Source organism: Tachysurus vachellii, chromosome 18 (genome assembly GCF_030014155.1).
Source record: "Tachysurus vachellii isolate PV-2020 chromosome 18, HZAU_Pvac_v1, whole genome shotgun sequence".
In the NCBI taxonomy this organism is placed as follows: domain Eukaryota; kingdom Metazoa; phylum Chordata; class Actinopteri; order Siluriformes; family Bagridae; genus Tachysurus; species Tachysurus vachellii.
This window is the reverse complement of record NC_083477.1, coordinates 19,109,318-19,127,304: the sequence shown is the minus strand read 5'-3', so window position 1 is coordinate 19,127,304 and position 17,987 is coordinate 19,109,318. Positions and strand designations below refer to the sequence as shown.

The following is a 17,987-nucleotide window of genomic DNA, read 5'->3' as shown; positions in this document are numbered from 1 at the left end:
TAGATCTTTAACTTGTTGGTAAGATGTTGTGAATAAAGAAAGAGCGACCATCACAGGCCTTAAAGCTTAAAGAAGAACGTAATGTGCAATAATTTCTAATGTGTTTGCAGTTTAAATATACAGGATACAGATAAGGACCAAAGGGCGAGTAAACCTTTACTGTTGGTCTGCAAGTAAAATTGGAAAATTATGTGTACTACAAATACAAAAAAGATGTAAAAAACATTTTTCCATCTGTCTTTGTCTGTAATCATTTATTATTTCCTTTCAGAATAAATGAAGCGTGATGGAAAATAAAAATGGATGTGTGTGGTGGTCGGGGAAATCTTATCAGATGCAGGTGGAGGAGAATTTTATTTCAGTGTACTTGGAGTTTTTGTACAGGGATGTTGTTTATTCGTCTCACTGTGTGTAACGAGTGCAGTAATACACAGCTGTGTCTTCAGTCTGCATGTTCTGTCCTGTTAATGTCACTGTGCTGCTGGACGTGTCTCTGGAAACCTGAAACCTGCTTTTCAGTTTCTCACTGTAGTAAGTGTTACCATCACCACATATCTGTCCCGATCCACTCCAGAGCTTTTCCTGCAGGTTCTCGTATCCAGTTCGTACAGAGGCTGCTATCAGTTAATGAATATCCAGACACTTTACAGGTCAGAGTCAGTGACTGACCAGGAGTTAATACTGTGGATCCGGTCTGGATCAGCTCAACACTGTGAACACCTGTTAAAGAAAAGTTATTTTAATGATGTAAAAGCAAAAAGCTTTAAGGAACCAAAACTGTATTACATGTCAAATGTAAAAACACTTACAGTGTACGGCTGCCAGCAGCAGCAGCAGTAGAGATGTAGAGATCATGGTGTGTGTTGGAGCAGAAGAAGTAAAAGCTCTTGGTCTTTGTTGCATAAATATATAACAGGGAAGGACATTTGCATAGAGACACTCCTTATCTTAGGGTCAACATGGGATGGATTCTTATATATAAATATAAATGAGAAAACCTCCTCATCTTTTAAACATGTCTGTATTTTTTAGAGATATCTATCACTGCAGCTTGAGTTTATGTTTGAACCAATAAGAAGCTTAAGGCAGGTGTTAATGAGTAAGTTTATACACTATCAGGTGTTTTCAGGTGAATTTATAATAAGAAAACTTACAGAATTTTATATTCATTTAGAACAGGAAACTTTATTTCTATTCACTTATAATTCTGTTTAATTTAGAACCTTACTTTATAACAGCATTATAAAATACATCTTGTCATGTTACTGAGAAACCTCACAACCACAGGAGGATGTAGTTACATAAATTATAGTGTTTTTATTTGTCCAACCTGTGTTTAACAACCCAAATAACTAATCACATATTATTGAAAGAGTGAAAAAGAAGAGAAAATGTAGATATTTGTCTGATAATGACTGATACTGAATGAGTCTCATACAGAATGCAGTTTGTGGATTCACTTTTTTTCACTTTATTTGTTGAGCTCTGCTGCCTCCTTCAGTTGTTTCAGTTATTGAACCTCAGACTATGAGAACAGACTGTGTGTTAAACACAACACAATGCTGGAAACATGCTGTATTATTCCTGAATCCACTCATTAAACACTGATTCCAACTGCTGGTTAAAAATCCTGTAAAATGAAGGGATTAATAATGGTTCAGAATGAAGACTCTTTCAATAATGTTTTCTTTTTTATTTAAAAATGACTTTGTGTGACTGTGTTTTAAAATGCTGCAAACGATTCTGACTTCATTCCAGTGGAAGAAAGTGAAAGTGTGACTGAGATGATTTATTAGTTACACTGAGAGGATGTCTGTAACATGTCTCATAAGGTTTTTGTAAGAGGAATCCACTATTCTGTCTCACTGTGGTTCACGAGCGCAGTAATACACAGCTGTGTCTTCAGTCTGCATGTTCTGTCCTCCAATTGTTATTGTGTTAGTAGAAGTGTCTCTGGAGATGCTGAACTTATTTTTCAGTTTCTCACTGTAACCTGTACTCCCACCACTGCTGATGTATCCAATCCACTCCAGAGCTTTTCCTGCAGGTTGTCGAATCCAATTTGTATAATAGCTCGTAACTGAATATGAAACCTTGCACTGGATGGAGAGACTCTGGCCTGGCTGGACTGTCATGGAAGCAGGCTGAGTCAGTTCCTCACCATGCACATCTGTGGAGGAAAACACATGGTGATATCTCACACAATATATGCTGCACCTTTATTCTTCATCTAGTGAATGAATTAATTTGATAAAGCACTCACAAGAAGCAGCTGCCAGCAGGAGCAGTAGAGATGTAGAGAACATGGTGTGTGTTGTTTGGACTGGAGTCTTCTCTGTTCTCCAAAGTTTAACACACACCATCACATCATATAAATAGAGTGAGATCCAGCTCTGACACTTGGATTTGTTTATCTGCTGATGATGGGAGGAGATTGTATCTGAAATGTATTTAAATCATGAGGAGGAGATTCATCTGATGGAGGATGTGTTGGTTTATAAACTCAACTTTCAACAAGATTTTTTATTTGGAACGTTGTCTTTGAAGTTGTAAACATGTTTTCTCACAATATTTATGCTATAATTGACCTAAACAATAACTGTAAAATTTATAAAATACACAGATTATTGTAGTTAAATATGAATCAGTTTTGCAGAATCCCAATAATCAAATATCTGTCCGGTGAGTTAAATGAAGCTGGAGAACGATTATAATGTTTAAAGTGAGAGAGTTTCTTTACAAAGACTGACATCTAGAGGCACATAAAGAATTATAATTATAATAATAGCTTAAATTGTGAGTTACAAAAAGCTTTGGAATAGATTGGTGTTGCATTAATGATGGATTAACTGTGTATTCACTTGTGTTCAAGACAACAATTTATTTTAATGTTGAGACAAAGATGAAACTTTATGTAGATATCTTTGAACTACAGAAGTGTCTTAGCTCTGCTAGCTCATATATACCAGACCCCTCTGGGGACATGTGTACTGCAGAGAGAGGAAAATGACCAGGGATGTTTTTGTACAGGGCTTCAATGAGTTTGTAGTGTTGTGTGTCTTTGGCACAGTAATACACAGCCGTGTCCTCGACCTGAAAGTTTTGTCCTCTTAAATAAACTGTGCTGCTGGATTTGTCCTGGCTGAGACTGATCTTGCTCTTCATCGTGTCTTTGAGATTAGTGCTATCACCATCACACAGATATCCGAGCCATTCCAGTGCTTTTCCAGCAGGTTGCCGTATCCAGTTAATACAATAACTCGACACCGAGATCTTACAAGAGATGGAGAACGACTCTCCAGGCTTCACCAGCACAGAGTCTGTCTGAGTGAGCTCCACACCTCCAACACCACCTGTGAATAAGAGCGACAGAACATCATCAAAAGTCATCAAGTCATTTTCACAAAACAAGAATTAAATCTAAATTCATTCAGCCGACACGGAGACGTACAGAATGCAGCTGAAAGCAGCAGCAACACTGATAATGACAGCATTGTTGTTGATATAAATGTGAAGTGAAGTAAAATGCTCAGCTGCTCTCCTCCTCCTCACTATACACACACACACACACACTCACACAGACCTCCTTAATGTAAGAGACACAAGTGGAGGATTTGCATGAAATGCATCATCATGATCTTGAAGTCTCAGGTTTACTCATTTATACATTAACGTTCTTCCTATTAGAAGAATTTTTCTTAGAGTGAAATGAACAAAACACTAACATGTCTCTGTGATTAACTGAACTGAACATGTTCAATCAACAATCGTCTAAAATGAGCCTCACACGATAAAGTCACAGTTTCTGTGTTCAGAAGGTGTTAGTTACATTTCTATAACAGAAGCTGTGTATCTTGATGTGTGTATTACAGTTTGTATTGGGACTGGGATGTGTGTATTACAGTGTGTATTTGGACTGGAATGTGTGTATCACAGTGTGTATTGGAATTGTGGTGTGTCTATTACAGTGTGTACTGAGATGGGATGTGTGTAATATATAGTGTATTGGGACTGTGATGTGTGTATTACAGTTTGTATTGGGACTGTGATGTGTGTATTTCAGTGTGTATTGGGACTGTGATGTGTGTATTACAGTGTGTATTGGGACTGTGATGTGTGTATTACAGTGTGTATTGGGACTGTGATGTGTGTATTACAGTGTGTATTGGGACTGGGATGTGTGTATTACAGTGTGTATTGGGACTGTGATGTGTGTATTACAGTGTGTATTGGGACTGGGATGTGTGTATTACAGTGTGTATTGGGACTGTGATGTGTGTATTACAGTGTGTATTGGGACTGTGATGTGTGTATTACAGTGTGTATTGGGATTGGGATGTGTGTATTACAGTGTGTATTGGGACTGTGGTGTGTGTATTACAGTGTGTATTGGGACTGTGATGTGTGTATTACAGTGTGTATTGGGACTGTGATGTGTGTATTACAGTGTGTATTGGGACTGGGATGTGTGTATTACAGTGTGTATTGGGACTGTGATGTGTGTATTACAGTGTGTATTGGGACTGTGATGTGTGTATTACAGTGTGTATTGGGATTGGGATGTGTGTATTGCAGTGTGTATTGGGAATGGGATGTGTGTATTACAGTGTTTATTGGGACTGTGATGTGTGTATTACAGTGTGTATTGGGACTGTGATGTGTGTATTACAGTGTGTATTGGGACTGTGGTGTCTACTAGTTTGTTGGTTTGAGGAACAGTCAGATCCACATTAACACAGTATGCTGACAGATCTGTTATTTCTACCTGTGGGCTTTTCCCAGCGTTTTCAGGAGCTTAGAATAGTTAATTTATATTTTCATTCCTAATAATTACTTTAGGCCACGCCCACTTTAGGGTTATATCCAGGTATCTTTGCTTCAGTTGTGTGACACGAAAGTCATGTGAGCAAAAGGGTGCTATTTTTATAACAGGGTGAATTTGCATAAATCAGCTGTTAGATTTCATAGTTTCATGAATCCTTCTTGAAAACAAGCAGCTGCTGCCCCCTACAGGTGCAGATACAAAATATTATAATGTTCTTGCTGCCAATTAAAAAATAACTTTCACATGGACCAAAAATAAAAATAAAGAAAGTAGGAAGTCAGAATTGGAGCATTTTTATCAGCATGGTTTAAAAGAGAGTAAACACTCAGATACAGTATCAGCAGTAACATAGTAAATCATTTGGTTTAACCAAATCAATTAATAGGGAAATTAATATTAATTTTTTCCCTAGATTTGTGAACATCTACTTCCGTAGTTCTTAATCTGTTAATTCAATTCACTTTATTTATATAACACATTTAATAATGGATATTTTCTCAAAGCAGCTTTAAAACTGCTTAAGAAACATAAAATAAAAATTTTAAAATTAAAGTTTAAATTTTGTAACATTTTTTGTAACAGACTGTGAGCTTTTCATGTGTCTATAGTAAGTCTGTGTTTTTGTATTGATGTCTAAGGGGAAGCATCACTGTGTGCTGTAACTCCCTCGGGCACAGTAATAAACTGCAGTGTCTTCTGTCCTCATGCTGTTCATCTGCAGATACACCTGCTTCTTACTGTCGTCTTTGGAGATGGTGAAGCGGCCCTTAACAGTGCTGGAGTAATATACAGGGAGTGCAGAATTATTAGGCAAATGAGTATTTTGACCACATCATCCTCTTTATGCATGTTGTCTTACTCCAAGCTGTATAGGCTCGAAAGCCTACAACCAATTAAGCATATTAGGTGATGTGCATCTCTGTAATGAGAAGGGGTGTGGTCTAATGACATCTACACCCTATATCAGGTGTGCATAATTATTAGGCAACTTCCTTTCCTTTGGCAAAATGGGTCAAAAGAAGGACTTGACAGGCTCCGAAAAGTCAAAAATAGTGAGATATCTTGCAGAGGGATGCAGCACTCTTAAAATTGCCAAGCTTCTGAAGCGTGATCATCGAACAATCAAGCGTTTCATTCAAAATAGTCAACAGGGTCGCAAGAAGGGTGTGGAAAAACCAAGGCGCAAAATAACTGCCCATGAACTGAGAAAAGTCAAGCGTGCAGCTGCCAAGATGCCACTTGCCACCAGTTTTGCCATATTTCAGAGCTGCAACATCACTGGAGTGCCCAAAAGCACAAGGTGTGCAATACTCAGAGACATGGCCAAGGTAAGAAAGGCTGAAAAACGACCACCACTGAACAAGACACACAAGCTGAAACGTCAAGACTGGGCCAAGAAATATCTGAAGACTGATTTTTCTAAGGTTTTATGGACTGATTAAATGAGAGTGAGTCTTGATGGGCCAGATGGATGGGCTCGTGGCTGGATCAGTAAAGGGCAGAGAGCTCCAGTCCGACTGAGACGCCAGCAAGGTGGAGGTGGAGTACTGGTTTGGGCTGGTATCATCAAAGATGAGCTTGTGGGGCCTTTTCGGGTTGAGGATGGGGTCAAGCTCAACTCCCAGTCCTACTGCCAGTTTCTGGAAGACACCTTCTTCAAGCAGTGGTACAGGAAGAAGTCTGCATCCTTCAAGAAAAACATGATTTTCATGCAGGACAATGCTCCATCACACGCGTCCAAGTACTCCACAGCGTGGCTGGCAAGAAAGGGTCTAAAAGAAGAAAAACTAATGACATGGCCTCCTTGTTCACCTGATCTGAACCCCATAGAGAACCTGTGGTCCATCATCAAATGTGAGATTTACAAGGAGGGAAAACAGTACACCTCTCTGAAGAGTGTCTGGGAGGCTGTGGTTGCTGCTGCACGCAATGTTGACGGTGAACAGATCAAAACACTGACAGAATCCATGGATGGCAGGCTTTTGAGTGTCCTTGCAAAGAAAGGTGGCTATATTGGTCACTGATTTGTTTTTGTTTTGTTTTTGAATGTCAGAAATGTATATTTGTGAATGTTGAGATGTAATATTGGTTTCACTGGTGAAAATAAATAATTGAAATGGGTATATATTTGTTTTTTGTTAAGTTGCCTAATAATTATGCACAGTAATAGTCACCTGCACACACAGATATCCTCCTAAAATAGCTAAAACTACAAACAAACTAAAAACTACTTCCAAAAATATTCAGCTTTGCTATTAATGAGTTTTTTGGGTTCATTGAGAACATGGTTGTTGTTCAATAATAAAATTAATCCTCAAAAATACAACTTCCCTAATAATTCTGCACTCCCTGTATGTAACTACTACTGTAGATGCTTGCAAGCCATTCCAGCCCTTTTCCAGGTGCCTGTCTGATCCAAGTCATGTAATAGCCACTAATGTCTAATCCAGAGGCTGTGCAGGTCAGTTTATGAGACTGATCAGGTTTGATGATCACTGGATCAGACTCGATCAGTGTCTGACTGCAGGAATCTGAAACAGAAGAATATGTAGGAATTAACATTAATAGTAGAATATGTAGGAATTAACATTAAAACAGGAACAAAACATTTTTTTAAATGATGTAATAAATAATACTAACATTGAATGAAGATTACTAGAGTAAAGTAACTCAAAACTCTGTCTAGTCCCATCTCAAAGAATTAAAATGATTCCTGCTGCTGTAAATGAACACAAACTGCTGCTATGTTGTTGGGCTGAATGTTTCAGCATAAATGGTTCAAACACAGGATTTGGTTTGCATGACACACCCACTAGAGATATAAAAACATCCACAGAGGAACAGACAAGAGGAGAAAAAGCTTCCTGTAAGACTAAAGGTGTTTCATGCTGTCAGCTTCATCACTGCTCTTTACTCATTAGATGTTTTTTTTAAGCTGAATGTGTATTAATGAGCAGTTAAAGATGGTCTTGTTCACACAGATCGCTCTCACAAGGCATCAAACATCAGTAACTTGGTCCTGTATTGAGAATAATTTCTAATTTCTCCTAGAAGAAATGAAGACCTGGACCTTTATCTAAAATCCAACAGAAGCATAAGAGCTCAGTGAAACATAGAGTAAGGAATTATAAACATAGAGGCATGATGTTCTAGGAAAATAATCAAGGGCAGGGTGACGGGATGCAGTAGCATGTGTGGACGTCTTTTGTTCCTCTAAGACCTCTTTCTGTGTGGTGTCATATATTGAATCAACATTATTGGAGGAATTATTGTGATTATATAACAGTGTGTTTGGAATGTAGGGATTCGTTGCTCAGTACATTACATTAATTATCCATTTAGGTGAATGAGGACTGGGATGGACTCTGGAGCCTGCACTCTGACCCAATAAAACACTTCCTAATGATGACCGAGTGACTGGATACATTACCCTGATTATTGTCTGGTGATACTGAATGATTATATGATTAGTTACAGTATATATATCCTTACACCTCTAATTCCAGTAGTTTTGTTCTCTATTAATAAGAGCACAGACATTTGTTCTCTTCTGGACTCCTGAACACATAAAACCTGCAGACGCAGACGGGGAAAATGAGCTGCAGTTTATTTACAGAGTCATTTAAAGAACCGGAATATGAACATGTCTGAATCTGAACTTGGGGTGAACAAGAGGATGTTTTTGTATTATAACAGGGTGAATTTGTATAAACACACTTCAGCTGTTAGATTTCATAGTTTCATGAATCCTTCTTGAAAACAAGCAGCTGCTGCCCCCTACAGGTGATTTTTAATTCCATGAGTTTGTAGTAGTGATGCTGCAGTAAACATCTACATTTCAGTTTGATCTCTCGTCAGATTCTGTGCTGCTGAACAGACTCTGTGTTTCTAAATTCAGGAAATGAACCATCGACCTGTATTAATAATAATTATTATTATTATCATTATAAATATTAATAACTGCTAGAAGAGATTGGAATAAAGAGGAAGATCTGAGTGCTGAGTGTGAATAGATGATGTTGTTTATAATAAATTCAATTCATTCAATAGCACTTTTTACAATAGACATTGTCTCAAAGCAGCTTTACAGAACATAAACATAGAACAGAAGATAAACATAAGGAGTAGTATAAAGAATTAATATAATAAAAATTAAAAATATATATATAGTTCACAATGTGTACGTGTGTATGTATGTATGTATGTATGTATGTATGTATGTATGTATATGTATTTATCCCCAATAAGCAAGTCTGAGGTTGCTCAGGCAGCAGTGGCAAGGAAAAACTCCCTTAGATTGGTAAAAGAAGAAACCTTGAGAGGAACCAGACTCAAAGGGGAACCCTCAATCCTCATATGGGTGACACTAGATGCTGTGATTACAAATATACAGTCAGACAAGTGTTGTATTGGTGTAGGGATCACATGGAGTTCAGATCTCCTCTTAGTATCAGAGAGTCCAACTGGAGCTGGTAGATCTGTAGATGTCTCAGGATTCTCACAGAGTCGGCCTCATCTCGGTGGAAGTCCAAAAACTTCATCGCACGGAAGACGATCGGAGCTGGTACAATGTCTGGGTGTCTCGGCATGGGTAGAAAAAGAGAAGAGCAGTGCAGGGGGATTAACATATCTGCTGTTCATAAAAATGTGCAAGTCTAGTGTAATAGTGCACAATATAATGGTATGTGTTATGTGTGTACACCTGACTAAAGAGATGAGTTTTTAATCTACATTTAAACTGGGAAAGTGTGTCTGAGCCCCGAACACTATCAGGAAGACTATTCCAGAGTTTGGGAGCTAAATGAGAAAACGCTCTACCGCCTTTAGTAGACTTAGATATTCTGGGAACTACCAGAAGTCCTGAGTTTTGTGATCTCAGAGAGCATGAAGGATTGTAACGTGTTAGAAGATTAGTTAGATACGTGGGAGCTAAACCGTTAAGAGCCTTGTATGTTAGTAGCAGCAGTTTGTAATCAATTCTAAACTTAACAGGTAGCCAGTGTAGAGATGATAAAATTGGGGTTATATGATCATACTTTCTTGTCCTAGTGAGAACTCTGGCAGCTGCATTTTGGACTAACTGTAGCCTATTTATTAAAGATGCAGGACAACCACCTAGTAATGCATTACAATAATCCAGTCTAGAGGTCATGAAAGCATGAACTAGCTTCTCAGCATCAGATACAGACAGGATGTTTCTCAGCTTGACAATATTTCTAAGGTGAAAGAAGGCTGTGTTTGTGGTATGGGCGACATGATTTTCAAAAGACAAGTTGCTGTCTTATATAACACCCAGGTCTTTCACTGTCGAGCTACTAGTAACAGTACATCCCTCTAAATGGAAGTTAAATTGTGAGAGTTTCTGTGTACTGGTTTTTGGGCCTATAAGTAGTATTTCTGTCTTATCAGAGTTTAACAACAGAAAATTGCAGCTCATCCAGTCTTTTATCTTTCTAAGGCATTGAGTTAATTTGGACAATTTAGTTATTTCATCTGGTTTTGATGAGATATATAATTGTGTGTTATCAGCATAGCAGTGGAAACTAATCCCATGTCTTCTAATAATGTTCCCTAACGGAAGCATGTATATCGAGAAAAGCAGAGGTCCTAGGACTGATTCTTGAGGGACCCCATGACTAACTGGTAATAAACTCTAGGGTTCACCATCTAATTCTACAAAATGGTATCAGTCAGATGGGTAGGATCTAAACCAACTTAAAGCTTGTCCATGAATACCTGTGTAATTTTGTAATCGATCTAGGAGAATGTTGTGATCTATAGTGTCGAATGCAGCACTAAGGTCAAGTAGAACTAATAGTGACATACAGTCTTGGTCCGAAGCTAGGAACAGGTCATTTGTGACTTTCACAAGTGCAGTTTCTGTGCTATGGTGGGGCCTGAAACCTGACTGAAACTCTTCGAGGATATTGTTCTCCTGTAAGAAGGAGCTCAGTTGAACAGACACAACTTTTTCAAGTATTTTAGACATAAACGGAAAATGTGAAATAGGTCTATAATTTGATAGTTCATTTGGATCTTTGGAGTTAAAAGAAGAGGCTCACCAGCTTTATTTAACACTTCTTTCAGTAATTTAGTTGGAATGGGGTCTAGTGAACAAGTTGTTGATTTAGCTCTAGTAATAAGCTTATCTAACTCTTCCTGTCCTGTACTTGCAAAGCAATGTAGTTGTGTGTCTAGAGCCTTAGGTGAGACTGGGTCACTAGTTGCTCTCATATGTTGAGCGTCACCTATTTTATTCCGGATACTTTCGATTATATCAGTGAAGAATCTCATAAAATCTACTGCACATAAGACATGTCACAATTCCAGTCAAAACTCTATGTACAGTAGGTTATAACTGCAGGAATTTACTAGCAGCTCTGAGATCATTAGTGAAGTGAAACTCACAGGATGAAGCTGCCAGCAGCAGCAGAACTGGAAGGAACATCGTATAACTAAAAGCAGTGCTAAACTCTCCAGAGCCCACAGTGACCGTGGCTGATATTTCTCTATATGTAGCTGTAAGGGGAACATTTTACATATTCATTTGCATATTGTTATGCTGGTCTTCTACAGGTGTCAATAATCACAGTAAAAAATGTTCCCTGGTGTTTAAATTAGTTTGTATTTATTTAACACTGAATCTGTAAGTTACATTTAGTATGTAAATGACTTTCATCTTCTGATTATAAACTGCTTCCATAGTTCTCACTCTGTCACACTGTGAAACTTTTCTACTGACTGGATCTCATTACACAGACTCCTGAAAGTGTGTAGGAAAGTCCCACTGGTGTGTGTGTTGTGTTATATTTTTCTGGACAAATTCAAAAATGTATTAATTAATCTAACATCAGAGTAAATGTCCAGACAATGTTCAGAACAGTCCAGTAACAGTCAGCAACATGTAAGTCAGAGACACTGTAAACATTTTGGTTCTTTCACCTCCATGAATCTGAAAATGTGGGTTGGTCATGTGTCTATAGTAAGTCTGTGTTTTTGTACTGATGTCTAAGTGAAGTATCACTGTGTGTCACAGGCGCAGTAATAAACTGCAGTGTCTTCATGCTGTCAGCTTCATCACTGCTCTTTGCTCATTAGATCTCATGTCTTTTTAGTCCATCACTGTGGATCACTGGAACATCCAGAAGAACATTCTGCTCTACTTATTGCACAGAAATATATATATATATATATATAACACTACCAACTGCATAAGGTGAACACTTTCTAAAAAAAAAAACACTTACAAATTTGCAGTCTGTGAATATTATTCTTCATAAATAATAAGTACTGTACAGCATTTTCCTGTGTACATCAGATCAGCTGTCAGATAGCAGCACTGTTCTTATGCATGTAAAGTCATCGTGATGATACTGAGCGCTTACACATTACAGAGGACACATGAAGAATTCAACATTATGAAGTCCAGTAAAAAGAGTGAAATAGTGAAAGGAATCACTATATACAGATTTATCTAATTTTTCCCGACAAATATGTAAAAGTCAATTCCACTGGACAAGGAACAATGATTCAGTGGACTGCAGGACAGTAATCTGGTCATGATCAATCTAATTCATAACTCAATTATAATGTGATGTAGAGATGACAGGGTTTATTCAATAGATTTAAAAAGTACACATTAAAGATGTAATTTTAGTTTAAATTTTAGCACTACAATCTAATCTAATCAACTGACAAACAGTTAGCTGATGTCTTGTCACACTTCTGAGAAACTCAGAAGCAAAATATTAGTTACTTACTATGTACTTACTGTGTAGTTGATCAAATGGTGAAGATTATACAGTCTGGAGCCGTAAGGTCTTGGCTTCATAAGAATTGTGTCGTTAGTGTTTATAACTTTAATGTAAATCCAAGGAAAACATGTTCTCATATTTATGACACACTGTCAGTCATTAGATCTTTAACTTGTTGGTTAGATGTTGTGAATAAAGAAAGAGCGACCATCACAGGCCTTAAAGCTTAAAGAAAAACGTAATGTGCAATAATTTCTAATGTGTTTGCAGTTTAAATATACAGGATACAGATAAGGACCAAAGGTCGAGTAAACATTTACTGTTGAACTGTCAGTAAAATTGGAAAGTTATGTGTACTACAAATACAAAAAGATGTAAAAACATTTCTCCATCTGTCTTTGTCTGTCATCATTTATTATTTCCTTTCAGAATAAATGAAGCGTGATGGAAAATAAAAATGGATGTGTGTGGTGGTCGGGGAAATATTATCAGATGCAGGTGGAGGAGAATTTTACATGGATATGTACATGGATGTTGTTTATTCGTCTCACTGTGGTTCACGAGCGCAGTAATACACAGCTGTGTCTTCAGTCTGCATGTTCTGTCCTGTTAATGTCACTGTGCTGCTGGACGTGTCTCTGGAAGCCTGAAACCTGCTTTTCAGTTTCTCACTGTAGTAAGTGTTACCATCACCACATATACCTCCGATCCACTCCAGAGTTTTTCCTGCAGGTTGTCGTATCCAGTCTGTACAGTAGCTGCTATCAGTTAATGAATATCCAGACACTTTACAGGTCAGAGTCAGCGACTGACCAGGAGTTAATACTGTGGATCCGGTCTGGATCAGCTCAACACTGTGAACACCTGTTAAAGAAAAGTTATTTTAATGATGTAAAAGCAAAAAGCTTTAAGGAAACAAAACTGTATTACATGTCAAATGTAAAAACACTTACAGTGTACGGCTGCCAGCAGCAGCAGCAGTAGGGATGTAGAGATCATGGTGTGTGTTGGAGCAGAAGAAGTAAAAGCTCTTGGTCTTTGTTGCTTAAATACATAACAGAGAAGGACATTTGCATAGAGACACTCCTTATCTTATGGTCAACATGGGATGGATTCTTATATATATAAATATAAATGAGAAAACTTCCTCATCTTTTAAACATGTCTGTATTTTTTAGAGATATCTATCACTGCAGCTTGAGTTTATGTTTGAACCAATAAGAAGCTTAAGGCAGGTGTTAATGAGTAAGTTTATACACTATCAGGTGTTTTCAGGTGAATTTATAATAAGAAAACTTACAGCTAAATTTATTTTTATTTATTTATTATTTATTTTGGAACCTTACATTATAACAGTATTATAAAATTCATCTTGTCATGTTACTGAGAAACTTCCACAGGAGGATGTAGTTACATAAATTATAGTGTTTTTATTTGTCCAACCTGTGTTTAACAACCCAAATAACTAATCACACATTATGGAAAGAGTGAAAAAGAAGAGAAAATGTAGATATTTGTCTGATAATGACTGATACTGAATGAGTCTCATACAGAATGCAGTTTGTGGATTCACTTTTTTTCACTTTATTTGTTGAGCTCTGCTGCCTCCTTCAGTTGTTTCAGTTATTGAACCTCAGACTATGAGAACAGACTGTGTGTTAAACACAACACACTGCTGGAAACATGCTGTATTATTCCTGAATCCACTCATTAAACACTGATTCCATCTGCTGGTTAAAAATCCTGTAAAATGAAGGGATTAATAATGGTTCAGAATGAAGACTCTTTCAATAATCTTTTCTTTTTTATTTAAAAATGACTTTGTGTGACTGTGTTTTAAAATGCTGCAAACGATTCTGACTTCATTCCAGTGGAAGAAAGTGAAAGTGTGACTGAGATGATTTATTAGTTACACTGAGAGGATGTCTGTAACATGTCTCATAAGGTTTTTGTAAGAGGAATCCACTATTCTGTCTCACTGTGTGTAACGAGCGCAGTAATACACAGCTGTGTCTTCAGTCTGCATGTTCTGTCCTCCAATTGTTATTGTGTTAGTAGACGTGTCTCTGGAGATGCTGAACTTATTTTTCAGTTTCTCACTGTAAACAGTACTCCCATCAGTATGGATGATTCCAATCCACTCCAGAGCTTTTCCTGCAGGTTGTCGAATCCAATGTGTATGATAGCTCGTAACTGAATATGAAACCTTGCACTGGATGGAGAGACTCTGGCCTGGCTGGACTGTCATGGAAGCAGGCTGAGTCAGTTCCTCACCATGCACATCTGTGGAGGAAAACACATGGTGATATCTCACACAATATATGCTGCACCTTTATTCTTCATCTAGTAAATGAATGAATTTGATAAAGCACTCACAAGAAGCAGCTGCCAGCAGGAGCAGTAGAGATGTAGAGAACATGGTGTGTGTTGTTTGGACTGGAGTCTTCTCTGTTCTCCAAAGTTTAACACACACCATCACATCATATAAATAGAGTGAGATCCAGCTCTGACACTTGGATTTGTTTATCTGCTGATGATGGGAGGAGAATGTATCTGAAATGTATTTATATCATGAGGAGGAGATTCATCTGATGGAGGATGTGTTGGTTTATAAACTCAACTTTCAACAAGATTTTTTATTTGGAACGTTGTCTTTGGAGTTTTAAACATGTTTCTCACAATATTTATGCTATAATTGATCTAAACAATAACTGTAAAATTTCTAAAAAAACACTGATTATTGTAGTTAAATATGAATCAGTTTTGCAGAATCCCAATAATCAAATATCTGTCCGGTGAGTTAAATGAAGCTGGAGAACGATTATAATGTATAAAGTGAGAGAGTTTCTTTACAAAGTCTGACATCTAGAGGCACATAAAGAATTATAATTATAATAATAGCTTAAATTGTGAGTTACAAGAAGCTTTGGTATAGATTGGTGTGGTATTAATGATGGATTAACTGTGTATTCACTTGTGTTCAGGACAACAATTTATTTTAATGTTGAGACAAAGATGAAACTTTATGTAGATATCTTTGAACTACAGAAGTGTCTTAGCTCTGCTAGCTCATATATACCAGACCCCTCTGGGGACATGTGTACTGCAGAGAGAGGAAAATGACCAGGGATGTTTTTGTACAGGGCTTCAGTGAGTTTGTAGTGTTGTGTGTCTGGCACAGTAATACACAGCCGTGTCCTCGACCTGAAAGTTTTGTCCTCTTAAATAAACTGTGCTGCTGGATTTGTCCTGGCTGAGACTGATCTTGCTCTTCATCGTGTCTTTGAGATTAGTGCTATCACCGCTACACAGATATCCGAGCCATTCCAGTGCTTTTCCAGCAGGTTGCCGTATCCAGTTAATACAATAACTCGACACTGAGATCTTACAAGAGATGGAGAACGACTCTCCAGGCTTCACCAGCACAGAGTCTGTCTGAGTGAGCTCCACACCTCCAACACCACCTGTGAATAAGAGCGACAGAACATCATCAAAAGTCATCAAGTCAAGAAATGAGAGAAACGAGAATTAAATCTAAATTCATTCAGCCGACACGGAGACGTACAGAATGCAGCCGAAAGCAGCAGCAACACTGATAATGACAGCATTGTTGTTGATATAAAAGTGAAGTGAAGTAAAATGCTCAGCTGCTCTCCTCCTCCTCACTACTCACTCACAGACACACTCACACACACACTCACACAGACCTCCTTAATGTAAGAGACACAAGTGGAGGATTTGCATGAAATGCATCATCATGATCTTGAAGTCTCAGGTTTACTCATTTATACATTAACGTTCTTCCTCTTAGAAGAATTGGTCTTAGAGTGAAATGAACAAAACACTAACGTGTTCAATCAACAATCGTCTAAAATGAGCCTCACATGATAGTCACAGTTTCTGTGTTCAGAAGGTGTTAGTTACATTTCTAGAACAGAAGCTGTGTATATTGAGACTGGGGTGTGTGTATTACAGTGTGTATTGGGACTGTGATGTGTGTATTACAGTGTGTATTGGGACTGTGATGTGTGTATTACAGTGTTTATTGGGACTGGGATGTCTACTAGTTTGTTGGTTTGAGGAACAGTCAGAAACACATTAACACAGCGTTAACACACAAGTGTTTTCAGGAGTATAAAAAAAAGGGTTTATGTATATTTTTAAAAAAGTAGTTTATGCCACATCCACATTTGAGTTATAGCCAGATATATTTATAGATAATTGTAGCAGAAAACAGATACAGAGTGTTTATCTCTCTATGAATTATAAGTGAAGCAACTTCAGTTAGTTCAGTTTCAATGTGTGTCTGGTTTTTGTACAGCTGCTTCCTCAGCTCCAGTCACTGTGGGGTCTCGGGCGCAGTAATAAACCGCAGTATCCTCTGTCCTCAGGGTCTTGGCCTCTAAGTACTGTGTGCTTGCTGAGACGTCTTCAGAGAGGAGAAAATGCCCTTTCACTGAGTCTGCATATGTGGGTTCATCTGTTGTACCAGAGTTCACATATCCAAGCCATTCCAGAGCTTTCCCTGGTTTCTGTCTGATCCAGTGCATGAGGTACTTAGTCATATCAAAGCCGTGTATCTTACAGGAGATCTTCACAGTTTCTCCAGGTCTCTTTACCACAGCAGGAGACTGGTCCAGTCTGATCTCATCACTGCTGACACCTAGCAGATAAAACATAACAAAGATCATCATCAACACAGTCAAGATATTCTGAGGGAAGAAATATACAGTACAGAAGTCTCAGGTACCTTTGGTTAACATTATAACAAAGATGTAGTACTGAGTGACCCTCAGCCCCATCATCATGGTCTTTGATTCAGTCGTGTGACACAAACTTCGGGTGAGCAAGAGGCTGTTTTTTTATAACAGAGTGAATTTGCATAAACACACTTCAGCTGTTAGATTTCATAGTTTCATGAATCCTTCTCAAAAACAAGCAGCTGCTGCCCCCTACAGGTGCAGATACAAAATATTATAATGTTCTGGCTGTCAGAAAAAAAAAGGAGGGATTCAGAAACTGAACATTTTTATCAGCAAGGTTTAAAAGAGAGAAAACACTCAGATACAGTATCAGCAGAAACATAGTAAATAATTTGGATTTCTAATCATTGATTCATTGATTCATTCATTCATTCATTCATTCATTCATTCATTTTCTACCGCTTATCCGAACTATTCTCAGGCGTCATCGGTCATCGAGGTAGGATACACCCTGCACGGAGTGCCAACCCATCACAGGGCACACACATGCATTTACATTTACTTCCATAGGTCTCAATCTGTGAATTCAATTTAATTCATTTGCATAGCACATTTAACAATAGATATCGTCTCAAAGCAGCTTTTATAGAAAAATAAAATAGTTTAAAATTGATATAAATATTTATCTCTAACATTTATCCTTAA

At 37.8% G+C, this 17,987-nt stretch overlaps 6 gene segments (V, D, J or C); all 6 read right to left on the bottom strand.

The window, feature by feature from the left end:
* Positions 1–414: 414 nt before the first annotated feature.
* On the bottom strand, positions 415–855 carry LOC132861429 (immunoglobulin heavy variable 2-70-like; the record flags this gene model as incomplete). The annotated part of the segment is given in 2 exon segments: positions 415–720; positions 810–855. Coding segments are annotated over 2 exon segments (352 nt in total), but the record flags the coding sequence as incomplete, so codon positions are not given.
* A 1,881-nt stretch (positions 856–2,736) lies between these two features.
* LOC132860779 (Ig heavy chain V region 914-like) lies at positions 2,737–3,494 on the bottom strand. The segment is given in 3 exon segments: positions 2,737–2,752; positions 3,029–3,353; positions 3,452–3,494. Coding segments are annotated over 3 exon segments (384 nt in total).
* A 1,977-nt stretch (positions 3,495–5,471) lies between these two features.
* Positions 5,472–7,517, bottom strand: LOC132860778 (Ig heavy chain V region 914-like). The segment is given in 4 exon segments: positions 5,472–5,591; positions 6,711–6,745; positions 7,186–7,356; positions 7,466–7,517. Coding segments are annotated over 4 exon segments (378 nt in total).
* Positions 7,518–13,126: 5,609 nt separating this feature from the next.
* Positions 13,127–13,578, bottom strand: LOC132860777 (Ig heavy chain V region 914-like). The segment is given in 2 exon segments: positions 13,127–13,443; positions 13,533–13,578. Coding segments are annotated over 2 exon segments (363 nt in total).
* A 2,175-nt stretch (positions 13,579–15,753) lies between these two features.
* LOC132861020 (immunoglobulin heavy variable 5-51-like) lies at positions 15,754–16,187 on the bottom strand (the record flags this gene model as incomplete). The annotated part of the segment is given in 2 exon segments: positions 15,754–16,043; positions 16,145–16,187. Coding segments are annotated over 2 exon segments (333 nt in total), but the record flags the coding sequence as incomplete, so codon positions are not given.
* A 687-nt stretch (positions 16,188–16,874) lies between these two features.
* On the bottom strand, positions 16,875–17,381 carry LOC132860775 (immunoglobulin heavy variable 1-3-like). The segment is given in 2 exon segments: positions 16,875–17,242; positions 17,330–17,381. Coding segments are annotated over 2 exon segments (420 nt in total).
* Between the last annotated feature and the right edge of the window lie 606 nt (positions 17,382–17,987).